The sequence below is a fragment of the Prionailurus bengalensis genome, chromosome F2, assembly GCF_016509475.1.
Source record: "Prionailurus bengalensis isolate Pbe53 chromosome F2, Fcat_Pben_1.1_paternal_pri, whole genome shotgun sequence".
Lineage (NCBI taxonomy): Eukaryota > Metazoa > Chordata > Mammalia > Carnivora > Felidae > Prionailurus > Prionailurus bengalensis.
Genome location: NC_057353.1, coordinates 50,144,500 through 50,161,076, shown reverse-complemented (window position 1 = coordinate 50,161,076; position 16,577 = coordinate 50,144,500). Strand labels below are relative to the sequence as shown.

General features: G+C 40.8%; 1 protein-coding gene across 1 annotated transcript in view; it reads left to right on the top strand.

The window, feature by feature from the left end:
- Window positions 1-6,088: 6,088 nt before the first annotated feature.
- The window catches only part of LRP12 (LDL receptor related protein 12), a 75,299-nt gene continuing 64,810 nt past the window's right edge, over window positions 6,089-16,577 (top strand). Inside the window, 1 exon segment of the mRNA XM_043601582.1 lies at window positions 6,089-6,601. Coding sequence (XP_043457517.1) covers window positions 6,523-6,601 — 79 coding nt within the window. The 5' untranslated portion in view covers window positions 6,089-6,522.

Sequence of the window (16,577 nt, the reverse complement as noted above, 5' to 3'; positions counted from 1 at the left end):
TTTTTTTTTTTAATGTTTATTTATTTTTGAGACAGAGAGAGACAGAGCATGAACAGGGGAGGGTCAGAGAGAGAGGGAGACACAGAATCTGAAGCAGGCTCCAGGCTCTGAGCTGTCAGCACAGAGCCTGACACGGGGCTCGAACTCACGGACCGTGAGATCATGACCTGAGCCGAAGTCGATGCTCAACCGACTGAGCCACCCAGGCGCCCCAGTGTCTCAATTCTTAACACACTTTTTCTGAGTTAACGAGGAGTGCCCATGAACTGGCTCGCCAGAATGGGTCTGAAGCCTGTGCTAGAAGGAGACTCCTAAGGGAACAGTTTAACTGATCTGATGAGGGTGAACATCACTGAGAACAGACTTCCTGGAAGACATCATCGACTGAATACAGAGAGGGGAAGAGAGTGGGAAGAAAAAGCGTGCGTGGTATGCAGCCTGGCTCTCTGCTCTGCCTGTGTGAGGCAATGAAAAAAAAAAAAAAAGGGGCAAAAAAAAAAAATGTCCTAAGGAGCCTCATTCCCACAGATTCTAGTCCCTGGAGTACTGAAGGTTAGCGCTGCTGGGAATGTAATCCAGAGACAGCAAAGTCAGCACAATGTGCTCTGGGACTGTCCTTTTTCTCATTCACGGGCCAGCTGAAGCAGCTTCCTCATAGCTGTTTCGCCACTTGCTAATTGCCAGTAATTACCCTTAAGCCCCGCGTTGAAAGGGCTAAAACTATTTCATGAAATTTTGTACAGATGAGTATTTATAAATTGGGGTTTCCGTCTCAGCGGTGTCAGTACTTAAGCAGAGCTAATAATTGACCTGGAAAAAAAGTTTTGGTGGCTGCAGTTAAGCGACTTGGTGACTAGAACCAACCGAGGTGCTTAACTTTTCTTCAGTTACTTAATTCATTTCATTGGGTATGAGAATAAAATTTTTATACTGAAATGCTTTTTGACACTATTTCTTTCACGTCCCCTGCTGTGCAAGTGAGGCAGTGGACTACAGGAATCGAAAGGATTAGACTGTTCTTTTCCATCACAGCTGGTACATATTCAAAATGCAAACCCGCCTGGGTATTTCCAAGGAGAATATTCTTTTCATGATGAAGCTGGAGTAATCTATTCTTTAGTAGAAATGACCTCTGTTTTCATGGCCTGATGACTGAGCAGTTTTATATGATTTGATGTATTCTTTGGGATCAGAAAAATCTGTCATAGATCTTTTCTAAAGATTAGGGCGATAAGCAACCTAAGGTTCTCTGATCTTGAAAGGAAACTATAAATAATGACTACAAGGTCACCAAAAAAAAAAAAAAAAATTAGTACAAGCACCAAAAAGTCAGACTTATGCTTCATCTAACTGATACTCACTTGATGTTTTCCAAAATTCAAGGAAATAAATTTTTTTAAAATGACTCTTCTTTTTAAAAAGAAATCTAAAAGAGGCTTAAGTCTAACTTTAACCAAACTAACAGTGCTATCAGCTACTTCCAGGAAATAAAAGGAAGACAGAAAATAACTCTGTACATTTTATTTTAAATTATATGATATTAGAGAATAAGCATTTTTTTTGCTTATGTCATTTATATGTTTAATAACAGTAACTGCCATTTATTGAGTATCTACTAAGTGCCTAGCATTCTATTCAGTGCTTTACATACAACATGGTAGAATGATTAAGACAGCATGCTCTGGAGTTAGACTGCCTGAGTGTAAATACTGATTATTTACTATCTGTGATCTTGATAACATTACTGAACTTTTCTGTGCCTGTTTATTCATTTGAAAAGGGGGAGTAAATAATAGTATCAACATCAGAGGATTGTTTGAGGATGAAATGTGTAGTATACCATGAGCACTCAACATATATTAGCAATTGTTATTATCCCACTTAAGGTAGGTACATAATTTAATGATGCCCCATTTTTTCTCCTGATTTTGTAGGTGGGAATAAGAGACACAAAGGGTTGGGTTACTTGACCAAGGTTAACTCAGCTCTGTTAAACTCTTAAGATCTACACTTTTAACAACTATAGTCTACTACAAATACACTGGGGATCACAAATCCTTTTTGGACATGGGCAAAATATAAACAAATAACTTATACATGTCTGAAATTAGCCTATAAAGAGCCATTGTGTTGCCATTACAATTGCCAAATTCACTTCTGATGGGCTCATAGGGGATAAGATTCTATTCTATGAGCATCTCCAGCTCACATCCTCAATCAATCATAGGAAGAGCTTAAAATTAACACATCTAAATGCATTTGGAAATCTAGCAATTAAACAACAAAAACACTCAGAGTATCTATAAGTACCAATGTCTGTAGTTAATTCCCCCTTCCCTCCTTTTTCTTCGTAGGGGCAACTGCTACATATGTCTACGAGAGAGATGTTTAGCACTGTAAAATCACACATGCTCTACAGTTGGGTTTTACAATTAAAAAGTAGGTTTACGAGGGCAAAACTAAATCTATGTGGATTGGGCTATTTAATTTAGAGCCAGGATTATGTCTTTGACTACTTGGTACAATGCTGGGTATGCTGTCAGAGCACAGAACATAATAAATAATAACCACAATAAATGTGCTAGGGAACTGGTATAGAAGTTGCCTAGATTGATGGATCTCATTTGCTATCCTGTATTACTCAACTCCAATGGAAATTACAATTTGCTTGTAAAGATACCTTATTTATGTAACTTCAATTTGAAAATTTTTTCTTTCCCTTTTAGTTATATGTGTTTATCAAGTTTGCTTTTCTTTTTTAAACATAATATTCCTTTGAGGAGGAGTTAAAAGATTTAGCTTTGCCTGGCAGCATGCCAAGTAGAAAAACCACTATCATCAATTTTCTTTCCAATAAAAGATGATGCTCAGAGTGGTAGACTTAAATTCCCAGTCTAACCTCACAGTGTTGATGAGATTTTCAAATGCTACTAAATGGAACAGGGTCTACACCAGAAGGAATGAATTTTTATTGGTGACAAGAGTGAAAATTAAACCATTATATACAGTGATAACCGAACACGGAAGAAGAAGTTTAAAATCAAAACAAAAGGATTATTTAAGGGCATGTCTCCATAAAATGAAGGACTGTGGCCCTTTTCAGAATATGCCAAGGGAAAAAGAAACAGTCTATATACTTCTCCACTCCTGAATGCATGCCTTTGAGGAGTTTGAGAACCATTGGAAAAGGATTATGAAGCAACACAGGGGCCCCTGGGTGGCTCAGTCGGTTGAAGGGCTGACTCTTGGTTCAGATCATGACCTCATGACCTCATGGTTTGAGCCCTCCAATGGGCTCCAGCTCACAGATCACAGCCTGCTTCGGATCCTCTGTCTCCCTCTCTCTGCCCCTCCCCACCCCTCTCTCTCTCAAAAATAAATACATGTTTTAAAAAAAAAAGCAACTCAAATAGTTGCTTCATTTAATCTTTCTTAAACGTTTTAAAATGGTTGACACACACTTTAAGAATCTTCTGAAAATAATGAAACTTATGCCTATAGGAAGACATGCGCACAAAATTTTCATACACTTTCAGGAGGATTAAGGGACCCCTTGAAACCCATCTGTGGATCCAGGGATCCAGATTAAGAACCATATGAGTCTCAGGAGCACACTTTATGTTTTGTAGGGTGTAGATAGGAACACTGGCCAAGCTAAACCGTCAGTCCAACTGCAATAAAACTGTTAACTGATACTTACTACTGTATACAGTTTTTATAAATTTCTAAGTGTTTTTTTTGTAGAAGCTATTTATTAGCCCAGTAGACACTTAGATGCCAGGTTAGATAGATTAGGTAAGAAGGGGTAATACTGAATATGTATTCTGTGCTGTGTTGCTTACCAAATGTCTGGATAGTCTATCAGAATTAGATTTTGTATAAATAAAAATGTTCCTTCATGCAACATAAATATCCTTGGCTGGTGTACATTGAAGCACTACTCTTCTAATCCCTTAGAATAGATATTTATTAATTCTTTGCAAAGAGAAACAAAGTACTCAGGTTTCAAAGGTGTTAAGATAGACACCTAGATCAACAGTTCTCAAAGTTTTATCTGAGAATCCCGGGGAGGTACATGAGATCCTCCCTTTGCCGATTGTGTATCTTTGTGAGTCTGAATTCTCTTCATATACTTTAACCAAAACAACATATTGCAACAGATTGAATGCAGAAGCAGATATGAGAATCCAGCTGTCTTCTATTAAGCCAGACATCAAGGAGATTTACAAAGATGGAAACAATGCCACACTTCTCACCAACTTTTGTTTTGTAAAACGAAGTTAACTTGTAATTTTTATTTTCAGTGAATTTACAAATATTTTAAACTTCTGTTTTAATTTCTAAACAGTAAATATCCCTAGATATGACCTACATAAACAAACACTCTTTGGAGTCCTCGCCAAATTTCAAGTGTTTTCAAATGGACCCTGAGACAAGTTTGAGAACTTGATACATCCCAGAAGACAGGTCTGTGTGGAGGACCAAGTATAGTTGGTGGGAAGGGTGTCAATGCATGTGTCACGGGACTGATGACACTGTGTGCTCTGTCTTGGGGATACTGTTCCTTGAATGGGAATGGTACTAAAAGTGGAGAGGGGAAGATGCAGTCTAGGCTCTCTTCGTTTTGTGTCCTGTCCTACGCACAGCTATCATGGCAGCGCAATTTCTAGAAAAAGGTCTAAAGAAACAATGAAATAGAATCCAGAATCCTAAAACTAGGACAGACAGCTGCTGGCTGTTTAATGAAAAACAAAGAAGCTGCTGCTTCTTCTCCAATGAGAACGGAAAACACTTTTTGGATTTCCATTGTTTTTTTGTTTTTTTCTTTTTGTCAGCTTATACAAAATTTATTAATTGTTGGATTTTCTATTGTTTTCTAATAAGCTTTTTTTTTTTTTGAAATACCATTTCCTGGAAAAAATATATATTTTTTTAAGGGGACGAATCGGTAGAGGATAGAGGCAAAGCCTAAATGTACCTTCAAAATGTATATCTTAAAATTTAACATTTACCTCCTAGGCACTAAGCATTGTGCTACAGAGTAAACTGTGACACAGGGGAAACAGTCTTGAATTTGGAATGAGAAAAATTGTTTCAAACTATTTATTTGCTGTATCGTTTGGGGTAATTTAACCTCTCCGAGTCTCATTTTCTTATTTATAAAATGTGGGTAAAATCTCACGAGGCTGTTGGGGGTTAAAAAGAGTTAACCTGTGTCTAGGAGACAGCATAGCGCATTGTAGGTCTTCAATGAATAGCCAGGGCAGTGCATGTAAAGGCCAATGATATCAGTAAGGGAGAGGAGACGCATAGACAAACACTTTAAAAATAGACAAACACTTTAAAACTACACGGCGGAAGGTCTGACGTGCCAGTGTCACTACAAAAGTATCTAGAAAGTGCTACGGAGTGTCAAGGGAAGGAGTCGCACTCGCTGTGATTGGGAGAAGATGCTTAGGGAAATTAGGGAATGTAAAAAGACACCCCACGCCCCCCACCCTCCGCACCTTCTCCAGCCGCGCAGCCCGCCCTACCCTGCGAAGTCAAACTGCTTCCCGCGGCTTCCACGCTAGACTGGAAGAGCACCGCGCTCTAGGCTTGCTGGACTCTCGCCGGGCACCTTGAGCGTGGGTGTCCAGCACGAGCATCTCAGCACGCGTGCACACTAAGCCGGCCGGAGACGGCAGCACTAAGGCACCCACACACCCTGAGCTCTGCGCAGATAGTAAGCGGACGCAAGCAGGGGTAGGGGAGAGGAACTCCCAAGTTCCTAGCCGCCGTTCACCCACTCTCCCCGCACGCACAACCATCCTCAGCCTCCCAACTTGCCCTCACACCACCCGTAGGGGCAGCGAGGAGGCCTCCGACTGCGGCGGAGCTCCACTGCGGGGCCCCGCTCCCCAGCTCGCGGGAGCCTAGCGGCCGGCGTTCGCTTGCTCGCTCATCGATTGGCACTGCCTTACTCCTCTGGCTCTACTCGCGGGGAAACGGTCCCCGAGACTTGGAAAGACCGGCTGAACGCGGGGCGGGAACCAAGGCAGGCGGGCCAGGTGATTGCCGATCGCACGGATGAGCGCGGGTCTCGGCTCGCGCTCCGTCTGGCGGGTGGCGGCGCCGGCTAGCCTGTGCGGCGCGAGGCCGGAGTCGGCGCTTCCGCCGCCCCCTCGCCCAGCGCCTGTGCGCGCTCGGCCTGCCCCTGCCCCGGGGAAAGCGCCCCGCGTAGGGCTGTCGCGCCGCCGGAGGTGGGAGCTGGCGTGCTGCGGAGGGAGGGCCGGAGGGAGGGAGCGCGGGCGGGCGACGGCGGTGGCCCCTCCCCTCCCCCTCCCGCCGCCGCGGAGCGCGCAGGGAGCAGCCGGGGGCTCGGTGGCGGCGGCGTCTGGCCCCAGCTCCTCCTCCTCCTCCTCCTTCTTCTCCTCCTCCTCCTTCTTCTCCTCCTCCTCCTCCTCTTCCTCCTCCTCCTCCTCCTCCTCCTCCTCCTCCTCCTCCTCCATCTCATCCTCGCTCCCTCCATCTGCCGTGGTTATGGCCCGTCGCTGGAGCACAAAAGAGTCTCCGCGGTGGAGGTCTGCGTTGGTCTTGCTTTTCCTCGCCGGAGTGTACGGTAAGTGTCCGCGTCCCTGCGCCCCGCTGACCGAACAAAGCTGGGGCGACCCTGGGCCCCGAGGCCTCCAGGACAGGGGTTCCCCGGGAGAACCGGGGAGAGACCCCACTGCCGACGGGACAAAGACCCGGCGAGGGGTGGATGCCCCGGAGGGGTGTCCACACACGAAGATGCTTTCGTCCGCTCACCACCTCTAGACCCTCGGGGTTGTCGGAGAGGGGTTTGGGCGTCCCGGCCGGAGGGAGTCCCGGTGGAGCGAGGGGGTGGTGGGCGGACTTCCCGACCTGGACTCGAGGGCCCCTTGCACAATCCACGCACACAAAGATGTATGACTGTGAGAAGGAAGAGGAGGTCGCCCTCGCCGCTCTCGGGACGGTCCTGCCACCCCCGACCCTTCCGGGGTCAGGAAGTTCTCTCCCCAGTGAAATTCCCACCGCACCAATTCCCCATTCTCCCCACTCCCTGAAAAAGCAGCCTACCGCTCTCGTCCCACTCCTGCACCTCGGAGGCCGAGGCTCCGCTGATCCCGGGCGTGCTGGATCCTGTCCCTTCTCTGGGAGCAGTACGCGGGAGAAGGCCAGAAAATAGTTTCCAGCCCCACCTCACTCTCTCCCTTAGGGCGTAGATGTCTGCCGCGACTCCTGGTTCATTTGTCATTTCATCCATCATTGGCCGCTAATGTTGTCACTGTTGCTTCATTCCAGTCTGTGGATTGCGTTGCATATACTCACTCCTTTGAGGTTGAGAGAAGGCTGGAGACTGTGTGCGAGGTCTAAGCTTTATGTTACATCAGGGTCTGAACTAGAGCTGAATGGAATTAATTAGAACATTCATTGCTTGAGACTTTGAGTTCCACTTCTGACTTCACCGTTCTTAGTTTATCAGTTGAACGCATTGAAAAGGTGTTTCTGTGAACACGCTTAACATTTACTACTTAGCGTGGTGTTTTGATATCTTCAGAAGGAAATACTGTAAATAGGAGTTGCCATTCCTTGAGAAATTTCACTTATAAGACGTCTAAGTCATTTGCCACGAACACTAATTCCACTAATGGTATGGTGATGGGAGTTCAGTCAGTATGTACTTGGTGAGCAATATTACCGCTTTTGAAGCATTTATCTGTGGAATCGAATGCGATGGTAACTGTTAGAACCTGAGAAATTACTGCAAATGAATTTAATGACCGTAAGTTAACAATTACTAGCAACCAAAATAGTTTTTCAATGTGATTCAAAATGTGTTGCTCTCTGCCTGATCTGATTAATGTATTATTATACTGTATTATATATATTATACATTATATATAGTGTGCATTTTCGTTTGTTTAGGGCAGGGGAAGGTTTGCATTCGACGTGGTAATTGTGAATGGTATGCCTGTGTGTGATCAGAAAACCCTGTGCGTGACTTTTGAGTATTAGTTGCACCGAGTAGCTGTGATTCCCACTTGCATGATGACTTGTGGGTTTGGGTCTACACCAGAGATCAATAAGCTATTATGTTGTTTCTTCTAGCCTGAAGGTGGGTATAGTTCTGCCCTAGGTTTGGTGTAATGGCCCAGAAGAGAGAAGAAAGCAAGAAGGCATCTTTAATCTGGGGTGATTAGAAGTGTCCTGCTTTGTCCTCTGCTATAGTCAGAATTGAATCCTAGAGATGTCTGATCAGAATAGATAAATAAATGAGCTCTTTTAGCTCTTTCACGAAAATCTGTGTCATTAGTGTTTGAACTAAGTCTTTTTGCCTCCAGGGATAAGAGGCTGTGAACCTTGTAATTTGTCTTGGTACATTCTTTTGTACTTGTACACAAAACGACTTTCTAGTAGGTGCTTATCAAAGATTTATCTTTTTGGAATTTATGTTTAGTGACGAACTGTTGGTAGGCAAAGAAGGAAACTCCTTTTCCAACAGTGTGGGACCATGTTATAAAACTAGCAAGTAATTGTGCCAGGGTTGATGTCTCCAGCCACAGCAAGTTTCAAAGTACAAGAAAAAAGGAGGTAGTGAGCCAGGCAGAATATTAAAACTATGTGAGCAGAGACCCTTCACCCTGCAACTGGGGAAATTCTCTTTACAGCTATACTTTTGTCCTCTTTTGTCTCTCCAGCCATATGTGGGTTTGTATGAGAAAAAAAAAAAGCCATAACAATAATATGGGGGGATGTGCTTCTATATAAATAGTGGGGTTTGTTTAACTTGAATATGCACTAGTGAGGAGTATTACTGAGAAATACTCATCACACTGGGCCTTTAAAACAGATATTAGGTGTAATTTATGAAACTGTACCTTATGCATCAAAACGTGTTTTTAAATGGCTTCAAAAATAATTAGAAATTATTGTTAAAACAACTGAGTGTGAGAGTAACTCTTAACATGGCTCAGTGAAAAAAAGCAGGTTGCTCAATATGTAGGCAGTTCCAAACTTAACTCTTCACAGAATGAGTCTTCTGCATTAATGGCAGTATTAAATGGCTCCAGGTTGTGTCTCGAATCTTGGAACATTTCATGTATCTTTTTAAAAAATCTGGGGGCGCTTGGGTGGCTCAGTCAGTTGAGTGTCGTACTCTTGATTTTGGCTCAGATCAAGATCCCCGGGTCGTGGGATGGAGCTGAACGCGGAGCCTGCTTAAGATTCTCTCCCTCTCCTTCCTTCTCCCTCCCTCCCTCCCTCTCTCCCCTTGTCCCCCTCTCCCCCCCCCCCCCACCTTGCTCAGGGCTGCACTCTTTCTCTCTCAAATAAATAAAATAAATCTGTTTATTTTGGCTTTTATTCTCTTCACATGGCCATTTTAGTGGCCTGTGTTTGTGACTGTTAAATGTGACCATATTAGTGGAATAGTGTGACTGTTTTACTTCCAAGTTACTTTTCTGAATGTTAAGGCCTTACTTGAAACTCTAAATTGTGATATGGAGTATAGTAATGTTTTTTAGAAGTAGCTGTTTGGTGGGGTGCCTGGGTGGCTCAGTCGGTTAAACGTCCGACTTTGGCTCAGGTCATGATCTCACAGTTTGTGGGTTCGAGCGCCGTGTCGGTCTCTGTGCTGACAGCTCAGAGCCTGGAGCCTGCTTCGGATTCTGTCTCCTTCTCTCTCTGACCCTCCCCACTTGTGCTCTCTCTCTCAAAAATAAATAAATGAAAAAACATTAAAAAAAAAAAGAAGTAGTCGTTTGAGAACCAATAATTATCTTTCAGGAGCTACTCTATCTTAGCTGCTATAACTTAACTATTGAATGTTCCTGAAAGTTAGTAAAAGTAAAAGTTGACTTCTGTCTTTGGAATTTGGAAGGAATAAGAACATTAGTGGAAACAACTGTGAGCTTTGCTGGGCACTGTCCTAGGCTGACTATAGAAGGTGCTTTTTCAGATCTCACATAGGGATGTCTGGCTTTTGCAAGTGCATGGAGGTTTCCAGAAACTGTCTCCTAGTCAACAGAAGCTGTTGATTGGCTCATCTCCCAAGCCATAAGTTGGTAATTGTAACAGTTCCATTGCTTTATCCTTTTTCCACTTCCCGATCAGTGTTTTCTAACTTTTTTTTTTCCTTACTGAAACCCACCCTTAAAATACATTTTATGTTACTCCCAGTACACAGAACAAAACGAAATAAATACCATGAACAAAACCATGAAATAATACTTTTACTACCTGTGATGCACCCAACATTCTTCATTTGCTGGTTGGACTCATTATTTTGGACCCATTAATAGATTGCAGTTCCTAGTGTGAGAACATGGCCCTAGATGAAGTTTTAAAATGTAATTTGAAATGTTTGTGGTATTTGTATATCATTTTACAATAGCCTTGGAGAACTGCAGGTGGTTAGTTTGTGGCTACTTGCTGCCACAGCATTTGATAGCAATAAGAGCTCTTCTTGGCATACATGACTGGCCTGTGATAAAATTCTTCTTTGAACTGGTTTTCGGCTAATTATAGTCAAAAGTCTTTGCCATACACAGTACTGTTACAGAGGGTTGTGGTAACATAAAATACTCTTTTTACCTTGCATTTTCTATCTAATGGTAAATCTTTTCCCATGAATTTTGTGGAACATTCAACAGCATTTTATATATTTCCAGTTTAAGGATAGACTAGAAGTTCCAATTTTAGAAAGGTTGTAGAAATAACTGGAACGTGAGGAAAAAAATCTAAACCAGATTCCAATTACTTCTAAAAAAGTCAAGCTTGATTACATAAAATATATTGAATAAAACTGAATTAATTGCTTAACATAAACCCTTCCTTGGGTTTAGAATCTAAATTATATCCATATCCTGGGGAGAATATGAAAGTATACAGCACATTTCTTAAAAATTATTAGCAGTTATCGGGCAGAGACTATTAAATGACCACTTTCAGAGGGCTAGCTATGTTCTAGGAAGAATATGGTGGAGATTTGAATGTTGTATCATAAATGGTTTAGAAGGTTCCTAGAAAGTAAAATCTCTGACAAAAACATAAAAGTGATGTCAGGCTGAAAAGTGAGCAGCAGTTAAAGAAAATGGAAAGAAAAGACTGACTTTTGTGGTTAGACCATTTAAAGCTTATCAAGAAATTAAGGGAACAGTGAAACCTTTTTGTGTGTCTGATTTGAGGTGTTTTTGTAGTTGAGGTTTTTTCTTGTTTTTTTTCTTTTTCTTTTCTCAATGCTCTTACAGTTTAAAGAATGAAAGGTAAAAAAGGGAGGTAAGTAAATATAGATGAGATTTGTATAGATTTAAGCAAATAGAACATGTTTTTATTTTAGAATAAGTATTAATCTTGTTCTTTCTGCAAGTCTTTATAGGTAAGTGGAGGTTGTTCTAAACCTAGGAATTGAAGTTGAGTTAATGATCTCTAATTTCTAAGGTTACCTTTCCCTCTTGTTTTCTTTTTCTCCTCCCCCTCTCCCAACCCCACCTTTTTTTGGGGAGAAGTGAGTAATAGATGTACACTACTTATTCCCATTTTCTAAAGCATAGGATTAGATCCTGCAAATACAAGTTACCAGTCCATCTGTTGAGATGCATATCATCAGTCTTTTAAGTATATGCAACAATAGGTTTATATATAGATCTATCTTTCTATGCGTATTTTCAATACTGAATTAGTTTCAATACTGAATTAGCTTAAGGAATTCTCACTGTCTAAGCAAAAGAAAGAAGGGAAGGAAACTAACGTTTATTAAATTAAGTTTGTAACATTTATTAAGTTCAGATTCTGTGCTTGGTTTTTATTTATTGCCAGTTAATCTTCAGTAGGTCTTATTCAGCAGTCCTATCAGGTGTTTGCCCCTTTTCTATAGAAGAGAAAATTGAAGCTCAGAAAGGTTGTGCCTTATCTAAGATCCAACCACTAGGGAGTAGTAGAGCTGGGATTGTAACCTAATCCTGTCTCTTTACTCATTCATTCAGTTAGCAAATATTCCTTGAGCGTTTGCTTTTGTCTGGCACTGTGTAAGGCACAACAAGCTGATGGACCTAGTTTCTGCCCTCATAAGGTTTATAGTCTAGTGAATAAGTTACAGTAAGAAACTCACAAGAGGCTGAGATAGTGAATAACAGACACAGGGTAATTAGAAGACTTCCTTGCGGAGACATTTGTAAAACCCAAAGGATGGCTAACCATATTATGATTGGGAAAAGAGATCCTTGCACTTGGGAACCACGTTTGAAAGACCCAGAATCAAGCAGGTGCTGATGTAGAAGAGCTGATGTGTTGAGGTAAATGAATAAAACCAGTAGATGTAGATGAGCACAGTGGTCATAAGGGAGACCGACAAGGTGAGCTTAGAATCTTAGGCAAGAACTCAGGGCTTTGGAAACCATGGTAAAGAATTTGGGTTTATTTTAAGTGTAACTATATAAGAGGTTTAAGTGGACCTGGTGTGATTTATGGTTTGAAAAGAGTCACTTTTGCCCGCTGTGTGGAGATTTGTGAAGTAGACAAGAGTAGAGATGGGGTGATCAGGCTTTGGCTGTGATCCAGGTGAGAGACATGGGAGTTTGGACAAAGGTAGTAATAGTGCAGATAGAAGAGTATGGATTGGCTTTTTGCTAGGAAAGAAAGGGATGCTTCCTCTCGTCACAAGAGGGAAGGAGGAAAATACCGGCTCCAGAGTACTTAGGCCTCTAAGTTTCAGGGTGGGAAGATAGAAATTTCTTAAAGTAATATGGCATGGGATCTGGTGAGTGGAGGAGAGAGGAGAGGTTCCACAGTTCATTAGAGCAGTTTAGGTCATTAGGAAGGTAAGTTTCTGTTATTCAGTCTAGAAAAGGGAAGGCTAAGAACACTCAGTGCAACAAGGGGTATTGTGGTGAACAGCTCTACAACACATGACAAGAAGGAATGAGGATTTAGGGGAGAGGCTTAACAAGTGGCCTGTGGAGAACCCAGTTCTAAAGACTATCAGTTTTGTCAATGAAATAAGTATAGAACATAACTTTCTACAGTGTTTTGAAAGTATTTCATCTCTCTCTCAAAAATAAACAAACATTAAAAAATAAGAAAAGAAGAGTATTTCAGGTAAGAAGCAAAGCATAGAACAAAAGTTAGATTTCAAGGACCTGTTTGCCCAAGTTAAATGCTTTATATTAAGTGGTCAATTAAAGATTGCTTTATGTCTTAGCGGGGGCAACAAAAAATTAAGTGACCTTTTTTGTCTTTATTCCCCTGGGTTGCAGTTTATTTACAGAGGATACAACTTTAGAAGGTCCCAAAATTTCAAAATAAATGAAGCTGACAAAGTAGTTTTCTAGTTGACTTTTAAATATTTGATAACTCACTGCCCTGCTAGTATCAGTTTAGTGAAGAAGCGAAATGGTTTTACACTCACGTTCGTACCACTGAATGAGAGTAAATTGGTATCTACCTTTAATTTACTTACATTTCAGTTTTTAGAGAAACAGGAAATTGTGCTAGTCTTTTAATACTGAATAGATTACATAGCACACAGTACCACATTTAGTAGTTGAGATTTACCTCTTAAGTAAGAAAGCAAGCCTTTCCTTAACTTAATTTCATTGATTATTAAAGCATCATTTAGGTGTTAAGTTAGCAAATTGGAGAAAAGATAAATCTTTGTATCCTGTATATTCTGAATTAAAAATCAGTTTCTTGAAATTATTATTGCCCATCCTAGTGACCCTAAAACTTTTCACCAAGACTTAGAATATGAGGGTAGGTATAGAGGAAACTGAATTTGATAGCAGTGATTTTGCCTAAGGTTCACATACCTCTACTTCTGTGTTCTCTACTCTTTGTGTACAGGCCCATCATTTTTTTTTTTTTTTGTCTACATTATTGTAACAGCTCCCAACTAATCATGACTCTAGTCTTGTTCAGATTTTTTTTTAATTTTTTTTTTAACATTTATTTATTTTTGAGACAGAGAGAGAGACAGAGCATGAACAGGGGAGGGGCAGAGAGAGAGGGAGACACAGAATTGGAAACAGGCTCCAGGCTCTGAGCAGCCAGCACAGAGCCTGACGCAGGGCTCGAACTCACAGACCACGAGATCATGACCTGAGCCAAAGTCAGACGCTTAATGGACCGAGCCACCCAGGCGCCCCTAGTCTTGTTCAGATTTAATCAAATACACAGCAGCAGCAGCCAGAGTGGCTTTTCTAAAGTACAGATACAGTTATGTAACTTTCTTGCTTAAAACCCAACAGTAGTTCCCTGTTCTTAAAATACAAGCATAATTCACTCGGTCCTTCATAATCTGGCTAGTTTTTACCTTTTTCGTCTCTTGTTACTTCCCTTCACCACTCCCTACCTTCCACCATGTTTCTGCTATACTGAACACAGTTCTCTTATCTCCTGGCCTTTGCACATTCTGTTCCCTCTGCCCCTTCCCTTCCTTCCTCTATCACTTTCTTTGCTAAGCTAACTCCTGCATGTCCTTTGGCTTTCCTTTAGATACTCCCTCCTTTGGTGAGTCTTCCTTAAAGGTGCCCTTCTCAGAAGCATCTCACTTCTTCTATACAGTATTGTTATTGGGCTCTTTTACTTCTGTTTCCTCCTGGAGCAGCACTGTCCCACAGATAGATAATGTGAACCTCAAATGTAAGTCATATACCTAGTTTTAAATTTTCTAGTAGCCACATTAAAAAAAAAAAGGAACAAGTGTCATTAATGTTAATAATTATTTAACTCAATACTGTATATCTAAAATACTATCATTTTAACATATAATCAATAGAACATAATTACTGAGGTATTCTACAGTGTTTTTTATATTAAGTCTTCAAAATCCAATGTAAGTTTTATACCTGTAACCCATCTTAATTAGAGTAACCACATTTCAAATGCTTATTAGCCACTTTGGAAAATCGTATCTATTAAAGTTGTATATAAACATGCCCTGTGATCTAGCAATTCTCCTCAAAGTATAAACTCAACAGAAGTGGGCACATAATGTCTGACAAAAGACAGGTACAAGATTATTCATAGTATCCTTATTTGCTATAGTCCTGGACTAAACCCAGCCCCTGTATCTGTGGGCAGTAGAATAGATGAGTTAATTATGGTATATTAGCATAAGGGAACATTGCAGAGCCACAGTTCTCAAACTTGTAGGTTTCAGGACTCTACAATTAAATTTAAAATGACAGTGAGAAACCCAGTACATGTGACCATAAATAGCATACATTAAATAAAAATATGTAAAATGACAACTGTTTTTTCCAAACAAAAATTAGTGAGAAGAATGGCATTGCTATACATTTTTGCAAATTACGATCATGTCTGACTTAATAGAAAACAGGTGATTTCCCATGTCTGTATCTGCAGTCAGTGAGTGCACTGTGACATGTTTTAGTTGAAGTGTAGGAAGAAAGCTTGTCTCACATAGATGTGTTACGATAAAAAGAGAAGTATTTTAATAGCCTTTTCAGATAAATGTGAATATTCTTTGATGTGCCACCAGAATTTGAGAAGTAGTAGTTTGTTAAGTTTAGTTGCAACATGGAATCTGAAACCATATCTAAATGAACTCTGAAGGGGTTTTGGGGGTTCCCAGGAATCCAGTGCCCATATTTTGAGAATAACTTTCTACAAAGTAGTGAAAAAGAACAAACTACTGGTACAGGTAGCATGGGTGAATTTCACTTGTTGACCAAAAGAAGTCAGACACAAAATTATAGAGTATTTACTATATGGTCACAATCTTAGAAGTTAGGGGGCACCTCAGTGGCTCAGTTGGTTAAGCATCCAGCTCTCTGCACTCACAGCTTGACATTCTCTCTATCCCTGCCCCTCTTCTGCTCTCTTTCAATCTCTCTCTTTCTCTCTTGCACTCTCTCAAAATAAATAAACATTTTTAAAAATTAAAAAAAGGTTTAAGAAGTTAGAATACAAGGAGAGTAGTTCCCTGTCAGTGGGAAGCAGGGAGGTTGTGATAGAGAGGATGAGCAGGGTAGCTTTTGAGCTGCTGGTCCTATTCTGTTTCTTGACCTAAGTGAGAGTTTGCACAGATCCGGGGTTCTTTGGTGATAACTTGTGGAACTGTAAACATTCAATTAATGCACTTTTTTGTATGTATATCTCCGTTAAAAGCTAAGTACTTTTTTAAAAACTAGAATCATGTTAGATAATAGTATGTATGGAAAGTTCTCTGGTAGTTTATATTCTCTCTAGTGTTTTCTGCTTTTGTTCTTTAATTTTTTTCTTTGGGTTTGATAATTAAAAAGAGTTTTAAAACTTTGGAAAATTCTAAACATATTCAAGAGTAGAGAAACTACTGTAATTAACCTGATATACCCAATATCCAGCTTCAAAAAATTATTATATGGCCAGCCATGTTTTATCTAGACTTCTACTCACTTCCTAAACAAATGATTTTGAAGCAAATCCCAGCTAATTTATTCATATTTCAGTATGTATCTTTAAGATGTGAGGGCTTTAGGGGTGCCTGGGTGGCTCAGTTGGTCAGCTCAGCACCTGACCTTTGATTTTGGTTCAAGTCAGTTTGAGTCTCACGTCCAGCTCAACACTGACAGTAC